This window comes from Rhinopithecus roxellana, chromosome 5 (genome assembly GCF_007565055.1).
Source record: "Rhinopithecus roxellana isolate Shanxi Qingling chromosome 5, ASM756505v1, whole genome shotgun sequence".
NCBI classification, from domain to species: domain Eukaryota; kingdom Metazoa; phylum Chordata; class Mammalia; order Primates; family Cercopithecidae; genus Rhinopithecus; species Rhinopithecus roxellana.
Window position 1 is genome coordinate 95,310,908 of NC_044553.1, and position 19,326 is coordinate 95,330,233.

At 37.9% G+C, this 19,326-nt stretch overlaps 2 protein-coding genes across 5 annotated transcripts in view; one reads left to right on the forward strand and one right to left on the reverse strand.

Moving 5' to 3' along the window:
- FANCM (FA complementation group M) overlaps nt 1-12,350 on the forward strand; it is a 93,933-nt gene extending 81,583 nt beyond the window's left edge. For all 3 annotated transcript variants that reach the window (XR_004057232.1, XR_004057234.1, XR_004057233.1), the window contains one exon: nt 11,596-12,350. The gene's annotated coding sequence lies outside the window, so the exon portion shown is untranslated. The remainder of the gene's footprint in view (nt 1-11,595) is intronic.
- The window catches only part of MIS18BP1 (MIS18 binding protein 1), a 57,765-nt gene continuing 40,046 nt past the window's right edge, over nt 1,608-19,326 (reverse strand). The window contains exons 12-17 of one of the 2 annotated variants that reach the window (XM_030930054.1): nt 16,675-16,847; nt 15,409-15,569; nt 9,695-9,843; nt 5,425-5,512; nt 3,129-3,183; nt 1,608-2,620 (exon numbers count right to left, since the gene is read on the reverse strand). In XM_030930054.1, coding sequence (XP_030785914.1) covers nt 2,517-2,620; nt 3,129-3,183; nt 5,425-5,512; nt 9,695-9,843; nt 15,409-15,569; nt 16,675-16,847 — 730 coding nt within the window. In that variant the 3' untranslated portion in view covers nt 1,608-2,516. The remainder of the gene's footprint in view (nt 2,621-3,128; nt 3,184-5,424; nt 5,513-9,694; nt 9,844-15,408; nt 15,570-16,674; nt 16,848-19,326) is intronic. The other variant, XM_030930055.1, reaches the window with a different exon arrangement.

A 19,326-nucleotide genomic window follows, 5' to 3' on the forward strand; every position in this document is an offset into this window, starting at 1 on the left:
GAGCTTTCCTCACCTTAAATCTGGCAGGGACTAAAGAGCTCATGTAATTCAAATCACTTCTCTTCCCTTTCTTACCAAATGATAAAAGTGATGCCCAGAAACAAGTGACTTATTCAAGTTTAGGCTGGCAAATCTAGAAGCAGAACCCAGAAACTAGATATGATTCTCTTTCACTCTACGGTGTTGATAAAGGGGGACAAAAAAGTTATCCTGCTTAGCTCCTTTGAGATAGTATCAACTCTCAACTTGTCTGAAAGCAGCTGACTTCTTATGTCTGCTGCTCAATAATTCTGTCAAAACCACAGAGAGGAAACACTAAGTTATTGCCTAGTGTGCAGTTATCGATTTTCTGTAACTGGACTTTTTGAGTTATTTCTCCTTTAATAGTGAGCACAATGCTAAGCTTTGACAGGAGGAAAGGAGCCTTTCTCCTTCCACTGTGCTACATCTTCATGCGTCATGCTGCTGCTACATTGTCAGCAGGGACTGCGGGTAGGGGCATCTCTGGTGGTGCTTTGCCCCAGCTCCAAGCCAGAATCATGCAGTCTCTCAACCTCAGAGATACCACATGCTCAGACTCAGCTGTGTGTGTACCCAGCAGACCAAAAAAAATTACATAAACTAACATGGTGTTTGACATAACCTAGAGGATTTCATTTATTTATGCTTTCTGTGTGGAGAGCTCTATCCATATTTAGGCTTGCAATAGCCTCCTCCTATACTCTCATTGGTAGCCATTAACCATTAATTATCCATCTTATTTAAGTCCTTAAGGTCTTTTTCTTTTCCACTTTTAAGTCTCCTTTGGAGGTTACTTACCTTAATTATTAGTTCATCTTATGACCTGATAGAAATGGGACAAACCAGGTACCTAGCAGGTGAGATACCTTAGAATAGTGAAGGTGCTGAAGGAGTTCTGATAGGACAAGGGAATATATGGGCAGTAGGGGTCAGACTCTTGATTTGAGTCAAGTTTATGCTATTTCAATTACCTTTTTACTTTTTGTTAAGGGATTTAACCACCTTCTTAACTCCTAAAACACTATCCATTAACTCCAAGCAGTACAGCATTAGATCAAATATTGGCAACTCAAGTAATACAACAGCATTTTTTTTTTTTGGCCACTCCAAAATAACCCTTTCTTTTGATCCATCCTATATCCACCAATGGTCTTTATGGCAGAAATAATCATGGTAGTTTAAAGAATTATCTTAGTCCAATTGCACTGTTCTTTTTAGTGTTTCCATGAGTCCTATAATTATACAACTGCTGATTATTACTATTTTATTTACTTATTTAAGAGGAGTCTTTTTCTGTTGCCCAGGCTAGAGTGCAGTGGCTAGTTGCAGGCATGATCATAGCACACTTCAGCCTTGAACTCCTAGGCTCAAGCAATCCTCCTTCCTCAGCCTCCCAGGTAGTTGAAACTACAGGTATATGACACCACGCCTGCTCTGACTAAAACAAACAATTAAGAAACAAGAAAATGTTACTGGTTTTTTTTTTATTTTTATTTTTTTAGGAAACTTAAACAGGACCACTCGTGATTTGTTTTTATTTCTATCACCCAGTAATTATTAGTAACAAACAAAAAACAAGAAACAAATACTATAAAACCAAACTAACTTTATTTGAATAATCTAAATAGAGAACAAAGGTAGATGAATGTGTAGCCAGAGGGAAAATATCCTATGTCAAGTTTCAAAACATAATAAGCGAAAATAAGTTTATTTATAAATGAAATTTCAGTGAAAGAAAAAGGATGTTTATTATGACATAATATATTGATTACTAATGGTGGATCTATTAACTGTCTAGTCAAAATATTTAAGCCGTATCTGCATATGTAAATAACACTTAAAAATTAGAGAACAAAATCTGTTCTCTAATTTTACCTAGTAAAATGGCAAAGCAATAAACTAAATTTACGTAGGTTTCATAGATATGCCAATCACATAAAATAAAAAGAATCAGGAGAGAAGCATGTCAACAATGTGTAATTTAATTTTAACAATGTGTAATTTAAACATTAGGCTTGGATAACAACTGGTAACAAATCCTACTCTAGCTTGGATAATAACTGGTAACAAATGCTAACTTAAAAGTTTTCATGAATTCAATAGCTACCAGTACAACCTCTGTCATCCTTCTCACCTTCCCTTACTTACTTAAATGGTAGCAAAATTTTCTTGAAATTAAAAAAAAAATGTTTGGGAAATGATTTTCTTAAAGTAAACAGACTTGGATGCTTATTTAAAAAGTATCTATATATTTTAATATGCAAAAACAGAAATGTACAGATACCTACACAAGCAAAAACAATTTTCTTTACATTTTTAGTAAGCTGCAGCAATAAGGATATTTTAGTTTGAACACAAACACATGAAACCTTCAAAGAAGTCCACATTTTCATAGAAAGCTACTTTACAAAGAAAATACATGTACTCCAGTTGAAAACACAAACACATTGTCTGCTTTATGGTAAAAATCCCAGGAATCATATTTTCTCATTTTACTATGCAGAATCAGAGTTTGAAAAATAATAATCTTTCTCTTCTTCATCTAAAGATTCCACAGCATTAGTGAAAAGTTTTCCAATACCAGAGTTTTCTCCTAAATCTGTGAAGAGAAGTTTAATAAAAAGATTAATAAATTTCTTTTTTTTTTTTTTTTTTTTGAGGCGGAGTCTCGCTCTGTCGCCCGGACTGGAGTGCAGTGGCCGGATCTCAGCTCACTGCAAGCTCCGCCTCCCGGGTTCATGTCATTCTCCTGCCTCAGCCTCTGAGTAGCTGGGACTACAGGTGCCCGCCACCTCGCCGGCTAGTTTTTTTTTGTATTTTTAGTAGAGACGGGGTTTCACCGTGTTCGCCAGGATGGTCTCGATCTCCTGACCTCGTGATCCGCCCGTCTCGGCCTCCCAAAGTGCTGGGATTACAGGCTTGAGCCACCGCGCCCGGCCTAGATTAATAAATTTCTAAAAGTACTTTCAATAAAACTGAAAACAACTATAAGGAATAAAATGCTAGTAAGTCTGTCCACTTGAGAGCAATTAATTTTAATACCATTTAAATAAAGAATCTACCTTATAATAGAACTGAGCCACAAAAGAAAGCTTTAAGTATATTACCTGTGTTAAGTGGGGTTCTCCTTCTTGGTGTTGGAGTTGAGAAATCAGTTTCAACCTATAAAAGAGTTACTATTAATAGCTAAATGGTACCTCCTGGTGAAGTCTACCTCAAATCTAGACAAAATTAAGCATGCTTATCCCCAGGTTACTTTGAACATATACCTATAACAACATTTAATCACATTATAATTATCTGTGAAATGCCTAATTATCTTTTGGGTTTATTCAGGGCAAGAACCATGACTTACTCAGTGTTGTTTCCCACTGCTGGCAAACACTACTCATAAGAAATTACTATAAACTGGCCGGGCGCGGTGGCTCAAGCCTGTAATCCCAGCACTTTGGGAGGCCGAGACGGGTGGATCACGAGGTCAGGAGATCGAGACCATCCTGGCTAACACGGTGAAACCCCGTCTCTACTAAAAAATACAAAAAACTAGCCGGGCGAGGTGGCGGGCGCCTGTAGTCCCAGCTACTCGGGAGGCTGAAGCAGGAGAATGGCGTAAACCCCGGAGGCGGAGCTTGCAGTGAGCTGAGATCCGGCCACTGCACTCCAGCCTGGGCGATAGAGCGAGACTCGTCTCAAAAGAAAAAAAAAAAAAAAAAAAAAGAAATTACTATAAACTAATGCTATAGCAGTTAAAGGATAGTCTGTGGGCCTCCAAAAGTTGCCAAAATGTACTAATTAAGTAATAAATATACTGGTTTAGTAAACATAAAACATAAACAAAATTTATCATGATTATATATAGTAATTATAATTACAATACTATACTATTACAGTATAGTAATTACTATACAGAATAGTAATTACTGTATTTTACCTACAGTCTGTTAATTTAACAATACAATGTTTTGTACTAGGAGAATTTTAATTCTCTGTACTTGAAATTCTTGGCTAAAATGGTAACGTAAATGGCAAGTTTGAAGTACATGCTCACACACATTACAATGCTTATCAAACTATTGACCATGACTGGCAATCCTTAAATCTTTTAAAAATAAAAAGTAACAGAATAAAAAATATAATAGCCCCTATACTAAGAGTAAGTACTGTTTGAAGAAATTTTTGAGATACAAATTCATGCTCAACAGACTGTGATATAAATGTATTTTTTTCTGACATGAGGTAAAACACTGCATTATATCATTTAGCCCTCAAAATCATTTGGTAACATAAATCAATATAATCATGATCCCCACTGTCATACCACACATGAATAAAATGATACTAGAAAGCTTAAGTAACTTGCTCAGTGTCATAAAGCAAGGGACTCAAAGGGGTTCCCATAAGTTACCATTCTCTAAGATTAGCTACTTACTTTGACGAAATTTGAGATGAAATACTTTTTCCAGAATCCTAGTACTTATATCTGATTGATAATCAGTTATTGCAATTAAAATCAGAAAATTAAAATTTTAAAAAGTAATTCAAGGGGATAAGGATTGTCCTAATCTTTTCTCTGAGGGATATAGATCATTCTATTAAGCCATCTTTTAGTTAAAAATTTTTCTGGCCAGGCGCGGTGGCTCAAGCCTGTAATCCCAGCACTTTGGGAGGCTGAGACGGGCGGATCACGACGTCAGGAGTTCGAGACCATCCTGGCTAACACGGTGAAACCCCGTCTCTACTAAAAAATACAAAAAGCTAGCCGGGTGAGGTGGCGGGCGCCTGTAGTCCCAGCTACTCGGGAGGCTGAGGCAGGAGAATGGCGTAAACCTGGGAGGCGGAACTTGCAATGAGCTGAGATCCGGCCACTGCACTCCAGCCCGGGCAACAGAGCGAGACTCCGTCTCAAAAAAAAAAAAAAAAAATTTTCTGTAGTTGGATTTTAAATGTTAGAATGTAAAAAAATAAAAAATAAAAAAATAAAATTAAGTAGCTACATCTGAAAAACACTTGAAACCATTTTAAAGTTACATAGGATTTGATGAAATGTCTTACTTTATGAGAATCATGACTCAGTCTGAATTATTCTTTAATCCTTGAACAGATAAGCTTTTGTGTTTTGCCTGAAATATCCTTCCCAGACCTGTGTATATTTTTCTCACCCTTCATTTCCCAAAAATCAAAGTTTTTACCTATTTTCCCCTTGCTCCAATGTTTCAGTCTATGTGATGCCATCTGTAATCCTATAGTACTTATGTACTTGCCTCATTCATGGCTTCATTATTGTAACTTGTTACATTATAATCACCTTAGGGACAGGGACTGTTACATCACTTATAACTACCACAGTTTATCATATATTAAAGTTGTTTCATAGATATGTGTTAGATAAAGAAAAATACTTACTAATTTTTTCTTGATGTTGCCCCAGACAATACCACCATTACTTTTATGATATTTTTGCATACGAAAAACATATTTATCACAATCATTCCTGTTTGAATACAAAATAATTTTAAGTCAACTTAATAATTTTAAGTTAACTGTCATACTTTTAACCACAGGTTGAACAACAATTGCCTAATTAATTTCAAATGTATTTCTTTTTTTGAAACAGGGTCTCTCTCACTCTGTTGCCCAGGCTGGAGTGCAGTAACATGATAATGGCTCACTGTAGCCTCAGCCTCCTGGGCTCAAGTGATCCTTCCAACTCAGCCTCCCACGTAGCTTGGACTACAGGCATGCGCCATCACGCCTGGCTAATCTTTGTATTTTTCTTAAGAGACAGGGTTTTGTCACATTGCCCAGGCTGCTCTCGAACTCCTGAGCTCATCAAAGAGCAATCTGCCCTCCTGGGCCTCCCAAAGTGTTGGGATAACAGGCGTGAGCCACCATGCCTGACCTCAAATGTATTTCCATCTTTAAAAAGTACATTCTGTATTTAAAAGAGGACAATACAATGTGCCTACGGAAAGGGGCAAAACGCTTAAACATTTTAAAGGAAATACTGAATAAGACTATTTTGGGAAATTATGCTTTGCTTACTGTTCATTGTACCATCTAAGCTCTTTCCAGTATCTTGCTGCCTCTCTTCATTTTCCAAAACTCCCACTGAGACCTCTGGTCCTTGGACTCCCTTTTGCTATACCATTATCTCTCCTGTTCACTTCCTTCCCTATACGAATTGAATCTCAGTTTATTCACTTTAAAGATATGCCTGGTGATTGAAAACCCTCAATTTTTTCAACTGTGCTGGGTTTCCAATCCAGCTCATCAAGCCTTTTATTTCTACAAAACTGTATCTTTCTTGAATTCCCCATACCAACCACCAATTTTTTTTTGTTTTTTTCATTTCCTTTATCTTATCTCTTCCCTTACAAGTAAATAGGCTTGACTCATAACTGACGAGATTAAAAGCCAAGTAGAATGGTTGTTTTTAATTCCTTAAACCCACAATTCCTAATCGCACTTAGACAGTAAATACCAGCTGAACACCCATTTCCATACTCTCCCTTACCTCTAAGATCTTACATACCTGAGTATCCTGTTCTTTATGACTATTTGGGAACAACGTTAAAGGCATGACATGTAGAAATGTGACTGTATTAAGATACTTATCTGAATCAAACACTGCTGTATAGCAATGAATAGACCCCTCATCACGTATTAGCAAACTGCTTAACAAATGAACAGGTGCGATCCCAGCACTTTGGGAGGCTGAGGCTGGTGGATTACCTGAGGTCAGAGTTCAAGACCAGCCTGGGCAACATGGTGAAACCCCATCTCTACTAAAAACAAAAATTAGCCGGGTACGGTGGCATGCGCCTGTAATTCCAGCTACTTGGAAGGCTGAGGGCATGAGAATTGCTTGAACCTGGTAGATGGAGGTGGTAGTGAGCCGAGATCGTGCCACTGCTCTCCAACCTGAGCAACTCCATCTCAAAAACAAACAAAAAACAAATGAACAGGCCTAGCCAGTTGTTCAGGATCAGCAACTGGTAAGTCTATTGTCAAAGAGATGTCTCTGAAGACAAAGAGTTTTTCACTCTGAAGTGATACAACTGTTTGATTACTTAAAACTGTTATGAAAAGTTCATCAATTACTAGAGATAGTAAAGTCAAAGATAGTGAAGAAGCCTAAGAAAATCTTTTTTTTAAGAAAAAGTTTTAGACAATATAGATTCATGACATAAGTGAGTCTATCGGATTTCCTTAATTGTAAAAGTGATGTAAATGGAAGAAAATATCCCCCAAAACAAAAAACAAAAACCCACAACCCACACTGGTGTCATTCTACAACCTAGAAATAATGGCTGGTGATGTGTAAGTTAAGAAATTTCCTTCCTTATGAATTTGCTACATAAAATTGGGATCATACTGAACGTAGTTTTCCTAGCTTTAAAAAACTATCCAGTGGATATTTTTCTGTCATTAAACATTCTTGAAGACATGATTTGTTTCATATTCCATTATATGGATAAATCTTAATTTATAACTTTCCTTATTTTTGGATGTTTTGGTCATTCTCAAACTTTCAGTATTGTTTTATGATGAACATCTTTGTTCATATAAATACATGCCTGTCCAAATCTCATATTTCCTTAAAGTGTCTAATAAAATTCAATGGCCAAAAGGATGAATTTTTTTTTTTTTTTTTGAGATGGAGTCTCGCACTGTCACCCAGGCTGGAGTGCAATGGCGTGATCTCGGCTCACTGTAACCTCCACCTCCCGGGTTCACACGATTCTCCTGCCTCAGCCTCCTTGGTAGGTAGGATTACAGGCGCACACCACCACACCTGGCTAATTTTTTTGTATTTTTAGTAGAGACAGGGTTTCACTATGTTGGCCAGACTGGTCTCGAACTTCTGACCTCGTGATCCGTTGGCCTAAGCCTCCCAAAGTGCTGGGATTACAGGTGTGAGCTACCGCACCGGCCAAGGATGAATATTTTAAAGCTTTTGATGATTTGGTCAAAGTGCTTATCAAAAAGTTTGTCCAAAATTTTATTCTCAATATGCTTTCACCTGCACTAAATACTAAAATAAAAAATAACTTTTAGATGCCTAGGAAAATTATATTTTTATCCAATAAGTGCAAATTAAAATTTTAGCAAGCTTCCTGAGAGTACTGAATAGTTTTTTTCTCAGTCATTATTATCTTGCTTCTGCCTCTCATTCTGTGCAAAGTACTCTAAGATCAGCCAAATGGAATAGCCTATTTTCAGGCCTCATTCTTACTACTTTCCATCTTTTTTTGGTGAAATTTTATTGTCAGTCACCCCTACTTTTTTCTTAATTTTATTTATGTATATGTTTCAAATTGTTCCTGTCTTCACGTGGTTCAAAATTCAAAAGCCCCCCTCTCCTTCCTCTAGCTACCTTAGTTCTCCCTAAAGATCACCAATGTTTTGGTTTCTTATGCATCCTTTTAGAAATACTTAATCTAATAAAAGCAATTATATATACATACACAAGTATATACATATATGCATACACACATATAGGTTTTATTTACACAAACAGTATATTATTCACTACATCTACCTTTTTTCCATTTAATGTATCTTAGGCATTTTATCATGACAGCAATAAAAAATATCTTCATTAATTCCTTTTTTTTTTTTTTGAGACAGGATCTCACTCTGTTGTCCAGGCTAGAGTGCAACTGTTGCAATCACAGCTTACTGCAGCCTAGACCTCTGGGACTCAAGCAATCCTTCTACATCAGCCTCCCTAGTAGCTGGGACCACAGGCTTTCCCCACTGCATCCTGCTAACTTTTTTTTTTTTTTTTTGGTAGAAATGGGGTCTTCCTATGTTGCCCATGCTGGTCTTGAACTCCTGGGCTCAAGTGATCCTCCCACCTCAGCCTCCCAAAGTGCTGGGATTACAGGCTTCAGCCACTGTGCCTGGCTCTTCATTAATTTCTATGACTACATAATGGACAAGGATTAATTTAATTAGTCCCTACTGATAGATTTTTGAGGTACTGCAATTTAAACAATGCTACCATGAATAAGCTGTACATTCACAATTCTATAAGTAAACTTCCTAAGTCAAAGGGTATGTGCATTTATAATTTTGATACTTACAAACTGTTGCTGCAAAGATTGCACTAATTTACCTTCTCACTAGCAATGCACGAAAATTAACAATGAATTCCTTGTTAATTTGTAGGAATGCTGTATATATTACAGAAATTAGCCTTTTGCCTGTGACAAGCTGCATATATTCTTTTCTCAGGTTGTCTTTTGTTTGTAGTGGTTGGTACCAAGTAAAATTTGTTAAACATTTTTATACAGTTGACTTTATTCATCTTTTCATTAATGGCTTGTAGGTTTTATATTATAGTTAGAAAGACCATCACTAATCTGGTATTATAAAATAATTCTCCAAGGTTTCTTTAGTTTTTTTTTTTTTTTTTAGTTTTTTACAAGTAAAACCTTGATCCATTTTGAATTGATCCAGAAGTAAATGTGGATTATATCACAATGCTATTTATTGAATAGAACCCTGACTTGATAAAATTGTCCATCCTTAACTTCTAGAAACTATATATTCTTGATTTTTTAAATGACTCTTCCCATTACTGGCATCTGTGGTCCTCATGAAATGTTTAAATGTTCCTCACTGCTCTGATGCAGAGAATTAAAATATCATATGCATGAATATTTACCTATTTATAGAAGCTAGCATGCCAGGACTGACATGCTGACATTGAGGAGTTTTTACCAATGGAAAGATAACTGATGATGGAGTTGTTGGATTTTTGTCCATATTTGGCAGAATATCATCATCATCTTCACTGTCCTGGAAACTTGGCAACTAGAAAACAAGTATTTATTATCAGCAGGCACCTCATAAAATGTATTTTCTCATCACAAAATAGTTTTTGGAGGACTGATAAGTTGGTTCTCCTTATAACTTTTCAAGTTAGATAATTAAAAACAGTAGTAGGTAGAGGAGTAGAGGCTAGAGGAACTCCATTTTAGATGCTAATTCACCATGCTGACCTCTGATTAAACCCGGTTCTGGAAATGCCCCTAAGATTTCTACTTCCATGTACTTACCAGAAATTTTGTCCTTAGGTCAAAACAACCTTGGTGTTATCTTAAACACATACTTACCATAAATCCGGCCCTTAGGCAAATTCCCTATGGTATATAAACCCTGGGTCTGGGGTGATAACAGTGCATAAATCCACCATCTTGTGGCCACCCAAGAGATGGCTTCTGCTCAAAAGTCTCTATTAAATGTTTCTGAGAAACTGTATTTGTCACCCTCTTTATTCAGCCTGTAACCGAGTAGTGTGGCTTCAAACCAGGTTTTAAAACTTTTTTCTTCCTTTCTCCCCAATTTTAAGATACAACTTTGAGATAAACTGCATATGTGTTTCCATTCATCTTGAAATACAGCCTCAAAATGTGAACCTCCATTCCCTTTCTTTACCCATTCTATGCTGCCATGCCTTATGCACATGTATTTACCTAGACACTTTTTAAGTGCACACCATGCTCGTTTATCTGGTCATGTATTTCCTTAGAAGCTTCAGGGGTTGGATCCTGGCACAAACTGAATACTTCCATAATTCTCTCCCCAGCCAAGGCCAAAACTCACTTCCATCTAGAAATTTACTGCAAGATTTACTACAATTAATTTGTAACCTGGTTGGGCCCAGGATGGTTCTGGTCCCTTCACCAAATGGAATAATATTTCAAGATAAGCTGTTGAAGCACACTGAGCCACCTGACACCTCCTAACCCCTCCTCTCTTGCATTCCAAACCATTCTCTCTTTAAAAACTCCTATGTTCACTCCACAAATTGAAGACTGGAATTTTTGGAATTTCACCCACACTTCCCTTTGCTGGCACAGATAATAAAACTCTGTCACACCTTGCTCTTGTTATATTGTCTTCTTTTCATAAGTGGCGAGTAGTTGGACTACTATGCTGGTTACAATTTTTGGTGGCCCATATAGGGAGCCCTGTGTATGCACAGGAGGCTCCAGACCCACCTATCTGATACTCTGTTGGATGGGGCGATGGGGCCACCTGTGAGTGCCAGCTGCTCGTGGCTAGCTGACCCCGTAGAAAGAATATTAGGGGAGCTTCCAGCAGCTGCCAATGTGCCTTTGTCTTGTGGAACCTCCTTTTCTCTTTCTGTCACAGCATCTGCTGCTTCCAAAGCTTCACTGATACAAAGAGACTCTGCCATTTTGAAGAAGTCGACAAACGTTGGAACCAGGCGAGCTGCTGATGTGCACCTAGCCTCCCTCTGACTCTTGCAGGGTGTTGCTGGGTCTCTGCTCTGTTTAGACTTAGCTGTTGGTATCACCATTTGGCCATTTTTACGCATGTGTATTTGTGGCACCCTCAGGCTTTGCTCACACTGGACTCAGTCCCCTGGTGGGGGCCGTTTGAAAGTGAGGCAAGGAGTTTGGAACTCTACCCAGTCCTCTTAACTGGGGATTTGTTTGGAGGCAGTGCACCATTTGTTTGCACATGTAGGTGTATAACCTTAATGTGTATATGGACCCTAATCTCTCTCTCTCCCTCCATCTTTTCTATTCCTCCCAGCTCCATCCCACTGACTACGTTGGAAACAAGCCATCAAGCCTAACCTCCCCTGGGCTTGAAACAGCTCTGGGTTGGAAACAAGCGTAACCTCCCCTGGGCCATGAACACCATTAGCTTCCTCCAGCTGGAAACAGCTAACCTTGACTGGTGACTTGTGGAAGTGGGAATGTTACAGCAGGCAGCTAGTCAGGGATAAGCAGGGAATGAGCGGGCCTCCCCATCCCCTACCAGGAATGTTGTTAGGCAACCATCCTATGATGGTCAGGTGGTTGTTAACTGTGTCTCTAAAATAATAATTAATCACAGCCAGCACCTGGGAAAGGCAATCTCTCAATAAACAGAAACACCTAAAATTGGTGATGAGCAGCTTCCTGATAAGATCTCAGAAGTTGGGCGAGTGGGCTCAAGCATGTGCATTAAGAGGCAAAATGGAGGAGTTTAACTGGTATATGACGTCCTACAGACATTCGACTGGTAAGGGAAGAAAGCCTCAAGTGAGCCTGTGTGCAAATCCAGTAAACACACTGTAACTTGCTCCCCTCCCAAGTGCTAGCACACCACTGAGCATGCAGACAGCCTACCCCAAAGTCAGAATCAGGAGAGAAGGAACACACGACCCCCAGAAGCATGCCAACTTATAAAACCCCAAGTCACAAAGTTAAACCATGCTTCAAGTCACTGGCTTGGCCCTCTTCTGAGAGTACTTTCCTTCCTTTGGTTCCTGCTTTAAAGTTTTTAAATAAACTTTCATTCCTGCACTAAAACTTGCCTTGGTTTCTCCTTCTGCCTTATGTTTCCTTGGTCAAATTCTCTGTTTAAAAAATTTTTATAATTATTATTAAAATAAAAAAAAAAATGGAGACGGAGTCTCCCTATATTGCCCAGGCTGGTCTTAAGCTCCTGGGCTCAAGGGATCCTCCTACCTCGGCCTCCCAAAGTGCTGGGACTATAGGCATAAGCCACCACACCTGGCCAGAATTCTTTCTTCTGAGGAGGTAAGAACTGTGGTTTCTGCAGACCTGTATGGATTCGCTGCCAGTAACAGAAGGGATTCATCCTACACTATATAGGTCTAAGGTGCTGAGGCTCTCCCTGACAGAAGATAAACAAGGATGATGGTGGTCTGCTGGTTGCACAGGTTCAGGCTGTGTCTGCTAGAAATTTTAAGGTCAAGGAACAAGGACAAGGACAGAGCCTTAGCCTTTAAAAGACTTAATTTCTCTTGTGTAAAACAGAGATAATAACACCTATTTCTAAAGGTTATGTAGACCAGAGGTCAGCAAATGTTTTCTGTAAAGAATCAGATAGTGAATATTTTAGGTTTTGTGGTCCAGTCTCTGTTCTAACTACTCAACTCTGCACTGTAACATGAAAGCAGCCATAGACAATATGCAAACAAATCTGACCTTTCGTATCAACAGAACAAAACTCTAATTCACTTAATATTATGCTTAGCCCTCAGTAGGAACTCAAGCAGTGTTAACTATGTCACAGAAAATGAGATAATTTGTTGCTGTCTATTTCTACTTCAGTTCTGTTCTTTACATTTCTATTTTTGTGAGATGGAGTTTCGTTCTTGTTGCCCAGGATGGAGTGCAATGGTGCCATCTCGGCTCACTGCAACTTCCCACTCCTGGGTTCAAGCAGTTATCTCGCCTCAGCATCCTGAGTAGCTGGGACTACAGATGCCCACCACCACACCAGCTAATTTTTGTATTTTTAGTAGAGATGGGGTTTCACCATGTTGGCCAGACTGGTCTTGAACTCCTGATCTCAGGTGATTTGCCCACCTTGGCCTCCCAAAGTGCTGGGATTACAGGCGTGAGCCACCATGCCTGGCAGTTCTGTTCTTTATGATGCTACTATTGCATTTAGGCTAAAATACACACATATAGAACCTGAAATGATGGTGGGATAAAATAAAGGGTACAACCCCTAGTGGACCACAGTGTTTTGAAGAAAACATTGTCAGGGCGTCTGGTGGCTCTCTTAAGACTTCCCTCTATAACCAGTGTAAACAAAAAGGGGGCCCAGCTAATGCTACTAAACTTTGTAAAGCATTGTGTAGCCTTTTTAAATTGAAGATGATTTAATGACAAGAAATTGGTAGATGAAAAAATTACGCTTATGTCTAGCTCACTAACTGTTTGAATTCTTATACTCAATAGTCCAGTTGTCTATTATCTACACATTTCTGCATTACTTTAATCTTAATAATCTTTTTTTTTTTTCTTTTTTTGAGACGGAGTCTTGCTCTGTCTCCAGGCTGCAGTGCGTGGCTGCAACCTTTGTCTAGGGGGTTCAAGCGATTCTCCTGCCTCAGCCTCCCAAGTAGCTGGGATTATAGGCACGTGCCACGACGCCCGTCTAATTTTTGTATTTTTAGTAGAGACAGGGTTTCACCATGTTGGCCAGAATGGTCTTGATCTCCTGACCTCATGATCCACTCGTCTCGGCCTCCCAAAGTGCTGGGATTACAGGCATAAGTCACCACGCCCGGCTAATCTTAATATTCTTAACATTTATATTTAGATTCTAGAAAGTCTTAAATGTGCATTTAATATCTGTATTGTATTTCACTGTGTTTATGAAAAACATCTTTACTGGATATCCAGATTGTTTCCAGTTTTTTGCTATAAAGATAAAACTGCAATAAATATCTTGCAAAGATTTTGGGCTTTTGGATTTCTTAGGATAAACTCTCAAGAATAGAATAAATCTTGCCGGGCACGGTGGCTCAAGCCTGTAATCCCAGCACTTTGGGAGGCCGAGACGGGCGGATCACGAGATCAGGAGATCGAGACCATCCTGGCTAACACGGTGAAACCCCATCTCTACTAAAAAATACAAAAAAATTAGCTGGGCGAGGTGGCGGTCGCCTGTAGTCCCAGCTACTCGGGAGGCTGAGGCAGAAGAATGGCGTGAACCCCGGAGGCAGAGCTTGCAGTGAGCTGAGATCCGGCCACAGCACTCCAGCCTGGGCAGCAGAGCGAGACTCTGTCTCAAAAAAAAAAAAAAAAGAATAGAATAAATCTTTATGGCTTTTATAATATATTGCTATAATGCTTTCTTACTAAAAGGTACGATTCAATTTGTATGCCCACTGATGTATGACTGTATCAGTATCACCACTGCTTCTGTTAGCAGTGGATATTTTAACTTACTTTTTTTTAAGATTCTGTAATTTAGAAAGTATACATATATAATTTACTTTACTTTCTTGAATTATTAACTAAAATGACCACTTCCCCAAGTGTTTATTCAGCCTTTTGAATTTCTTCTTTTTCACACTTTTCCTGTGATCTTGGTACTTTCTGTTATTCCAGTAACATCTGAATGACTTGTTCATATTACAGATACTAGCTTGGTTTTATTTGCTGTGAATATTTTACTCCAATCACTGAAATTTTTAGTTATTCTACTCTTCATATGACAAAAATTCTTTCATACATTCAAATCTTTTAATACTGTGCTACTATCATTTAATCCCTACTTTCAATTACTACACAGTATCTTTTATCACCTTTAAAAAAAAGTTTGCTTGGTAGTATATTAAACTTTATATATGTTTCGCCTAATTCTAAGTTTACTGTTTGGTTCTACAAACATTACCTTTGAACCGACTGAAGTGCAGACTCTAGAAACTAGTAAGAATGGCATATATCAGCACACTGTTTGCCATAAGACTACGATCATGTCTAGGGAGGCTACTGATCCTTCGCCTAAATATTAGTGATGAACACTACCATACATAAAAATGAAAGATACAAAAGTCAATACAGATAAGGAAAACAATGATTTTGTGCCTCTTACCAGTATTCTTTGATGCTGTAAAGGTGTTGTACTGAAAAAATCATCATGGTCATCTTTTGGCAACTGTTCCAGAAATTCCCTCATCTGTTGCTTCCTTTTAAGAGTTCCCACTTTGGCAGTTATCTTAATAGTTTGTTTCTGATCAGCATCACCTCGCTTGCCTGAAGAGTCAGCAAACCATTTTGATTAAGGATTTGGTTATTTATAGTAACTGCTCTATAAAGTTAACAGCCTTTGCAAAATCTAAATTGTGCATTCATGTTAAAAAAAAAAAAAAAAAAACTCAGCCTTGGCCAGGCTCAGTGGCTCATCCCTGTAACCCCAGTACTTCGGGAGGCCAAGGCAGGAGGAATGCTTGAGCCCAGGAGTTCAAGACCTGCCTGGGCAATACAGTAAGACCCCATCTCTCTAAAAAATGTAGATATAGATAAAGAAAGGAAAAAGAGAATGAAAACTTAGCTTTTATTTTACAAGTCTCCTATAGAACAAATGATTATTTCTACACTGGGATCTGGGATTTGTGCAATATGATTAGCCCATAGGATACTCATGAAGAAGCTAAGATTAGGCAGGGTGAGGTTAAAAAGATCTTTTTTTTTTTCTAGAGATGGGGTTTTGCCATGTTGCCCAGGCTGGTCTTGAACCTGTAAGCTCAAGTAATCGGTCCACCTCGGCCTCCCAAAGTGCTGAGATTACACGCATGAGCCACCATGCCTGGCCAAAAAGATCTTTACACTGCAAGAATGATTGCCTCTACATTGCCTCTTGCTGAATGCCTAATTTATTGATTTTGCTAAAATATATAAACCTTATTGAATTATGACGGGGTACCGGGTTCTCACTAATGCTTATTACAGAAATTCTCTGGCATAATCAACCTTTTACTAGTACTCATGAACAGGAGTATGTAATCATGGGACTATGAAAACTGAATATTTTCTGAGCTTTCTCATAAATTACTTGGGGATCTGACCCAAGTGCCTTTTAATTAAACCCTCAGAACAATAATTCAGATATTGAAATCTCTGGATCTCACTGCAGAATTCCTAAAACTCAAAGCACAAGGCTACTAAACTACTACTGATGGAAGTAGAGACCTAGGTAAGACTTAAAAATTAAACAGATGATTTCTGAAATTCTTTCTAGCTTTAATATTTTAAGAAAATACCTATTAATATTCATGGATAAATATAAAATATATCTGATTTCAGTGATCAGAAATCAACACTGAGTACTACGAAAAAAACTATTTACTATGAAGTTTACCATTTTGGCCTTTGGAATTGGCTGGCTTTTTCTTAGTGACATGTTTCTGGGATCCTTTTCCTCTGGGATTTTCCATGTATTTCCTCTGGCATTCTTCAGCAGATCGAGAACCTACAGCTGCAGCTACATCTGACCAGAAACCAGGTTTGTGCTTTGGAAGAGATGCAAAAGCACTATGGAAGATCAAAACCAATTAAAGAATAAGAAATTCAAACCAATGACAATAACCGCTTAAAAGCATACCACTGAATTGATGAGATTTACTGAGATGAAGGAATTGGTTTTATCGAAATCATTCTGGATAACAATTAAGAAAGATATTATTCCCTCCCCTCAATAACTTACTCTAGTGCTTAAAATATGAAGATGTAATTTTACCTATCTAGTAGATGTCTTCTAACTATTTTGATGTGTTTTATTAAGCCTGAAAAATGACCCTCAGCCTTTCAACATTTTTTTTTCTAAGTCCAACTAATCGATGATACGGTTTTTTAGGAGACTCTGGCATGACCAAATTTTCTACACTGTTACCTTAAATCTTACTGGTGCTAAGTATATTGGACAATAAGCTCTTAGTTCTCTTATATAGTCTAGGTTATAAGCTATTAAAAAGTGTTATGCTTGCTTTCATTCTACTATACTTTGTAGAACTCAGCATTTTAGATATATGCTCTCTTAATTAAGGAAAATGAAAATTGAAATAGAGAAAACTATAAGGAAGTCCCTAATTTAACATTTGAGTTACATTCTACAAGTTCCTTTGTAAATGATTTAGAACCTGGTATACAAGTTACCACCCCCACTCTCCCCATAAAGATTTTATGCATTGTGGTGAGATTGACAATTTAGTCAGAAAACATCTATGTAACTCATCAATTAGCGTAAAAGTGATATTAACAATGTTATTTCAACTATACCAAGTCTTTATTTTTAATCTGTTTCTTTGGCAAAATATTTTTATTTCTACCTGGATTCCAATTAATAGATATAGGTTTCATGCAGCAGTATGCGGGAAAAGTTTTAATCAGCTCTCTGGGGTTAAACAGCCCTGATTTATAAAGTCTGATGATTTTCAAAGGGTAAATATTCCCATTGGGGTTGATGTCAAGCTACCAACATGTCACTGACTGTGGAGTTGATAAAACACGTGTGATAGCACACAATTATATAGTATTTCCACCATACAACAGAGGTGAAGAGTCTCAAGAGCATATATAATAAAATGTAAAATAATTAAGAAGTAATGAGTTTTGAGCATTATCTTTGTTTTAAATAATTATAAGTTTATATAATTTAATTTTTAAGGACTTTAACACTCAATTTTTAAAATTCCCCAAAATTTAACAATCAGCTCTTGTAAACAGCTACCAGTTGACCACAGCATACTATTCCATGCAGAAAAGAATACTTATGAGCATTAAATACTTGTTAATGAATTATTTTACATAATTAATCATTCCACAGGTGTTCTAAAGTGAAAAACTAGAAGGACTTGGGAACTCAAGCTTCTCTATTTGTGTGTGTGGCTAATTCCTAAGTCTACGACTGTCTAAAAGAACTATTTTATATAACACAAATAATAATGTATTTAATAAGAAACTAGTACTTAACACATCTCCTCTAGATTATTCCAGATAATTTAAAAAGACACACTTAAACATATCACACCATGTTTAAAACTTGTTTCATTATTAGCATAAAACCCCAAATCCTTAGTGTAATGCTATATTGTTCCTTGCCCAACTCTCTAGTCTCATCTTGTACTGCTCTTTGGTCAACTTTCAGTATTCCAGTCATTCTGCCCTTTTTTATTTTTCTTTCTTTTTTTTTTATTAAAGAGACAGGGTCTCAATCTGTTGCCCACACAGGAGTGCCAGGCATTATCATAGCTCAATGTGGCCTCCAACTTCTGGGCTCAGGCGATCCCCCTGACTCCGCCTCCTTAGTGGTTGGCACTACAGGCACAAACACCACACCCATTCTTTCAGTATTTCTAAATATGCCCTCTTTCTTTCTACGTTTGTGTATGCTATTCTAAGGTCCATTTGTCTTGAATCCTTGGCTTAAATAATTCTTATTTATTGATATAGTTTAAATACGTGCCCCTACCCAAGACTCATATTGAAATGTATCCCCAGTATTGGAAGTGGGGCCTAGGGGGAGGTGACTGGTTAATGGAGGTAGATTCCTCATAAATGATTTAGCACCATCCCTCTTGGTACCATTCTTCTGATAATGAGTTCTTGTGAAATCTGGTCATTTAAAAGTGTGTAGCACACTTTTCCAGAATGTCATATAAATGGAATCATATAGTATATAAGCCTTTGAGTTGGCTTCCTTCACTCAATATGCCTTTGAAATTCAACCAGGTTGTTGTATGTATCAATAGTTCTTCCTTTTTACTGCTTAGTAGTCCACTGAAAGAATGCACCATAATTTGTTTATGTAGAAAGTATGACAGAAATCAGGGAGAGGGAGGAACTTGGCATAGCACCCTTTAAAGTTGTTTATGGGCCGGGCGCGGTGGCTCAAGCCTGTAATCCCAGCACTTTGGGAGGCTGAGACGGGTGGATCACGAGGTCAGGAGATCGAGACCATCCTGGCTAACACGGTGAAACCCCGTCTCTACTAAAAAATACAAAAAACTAGCTG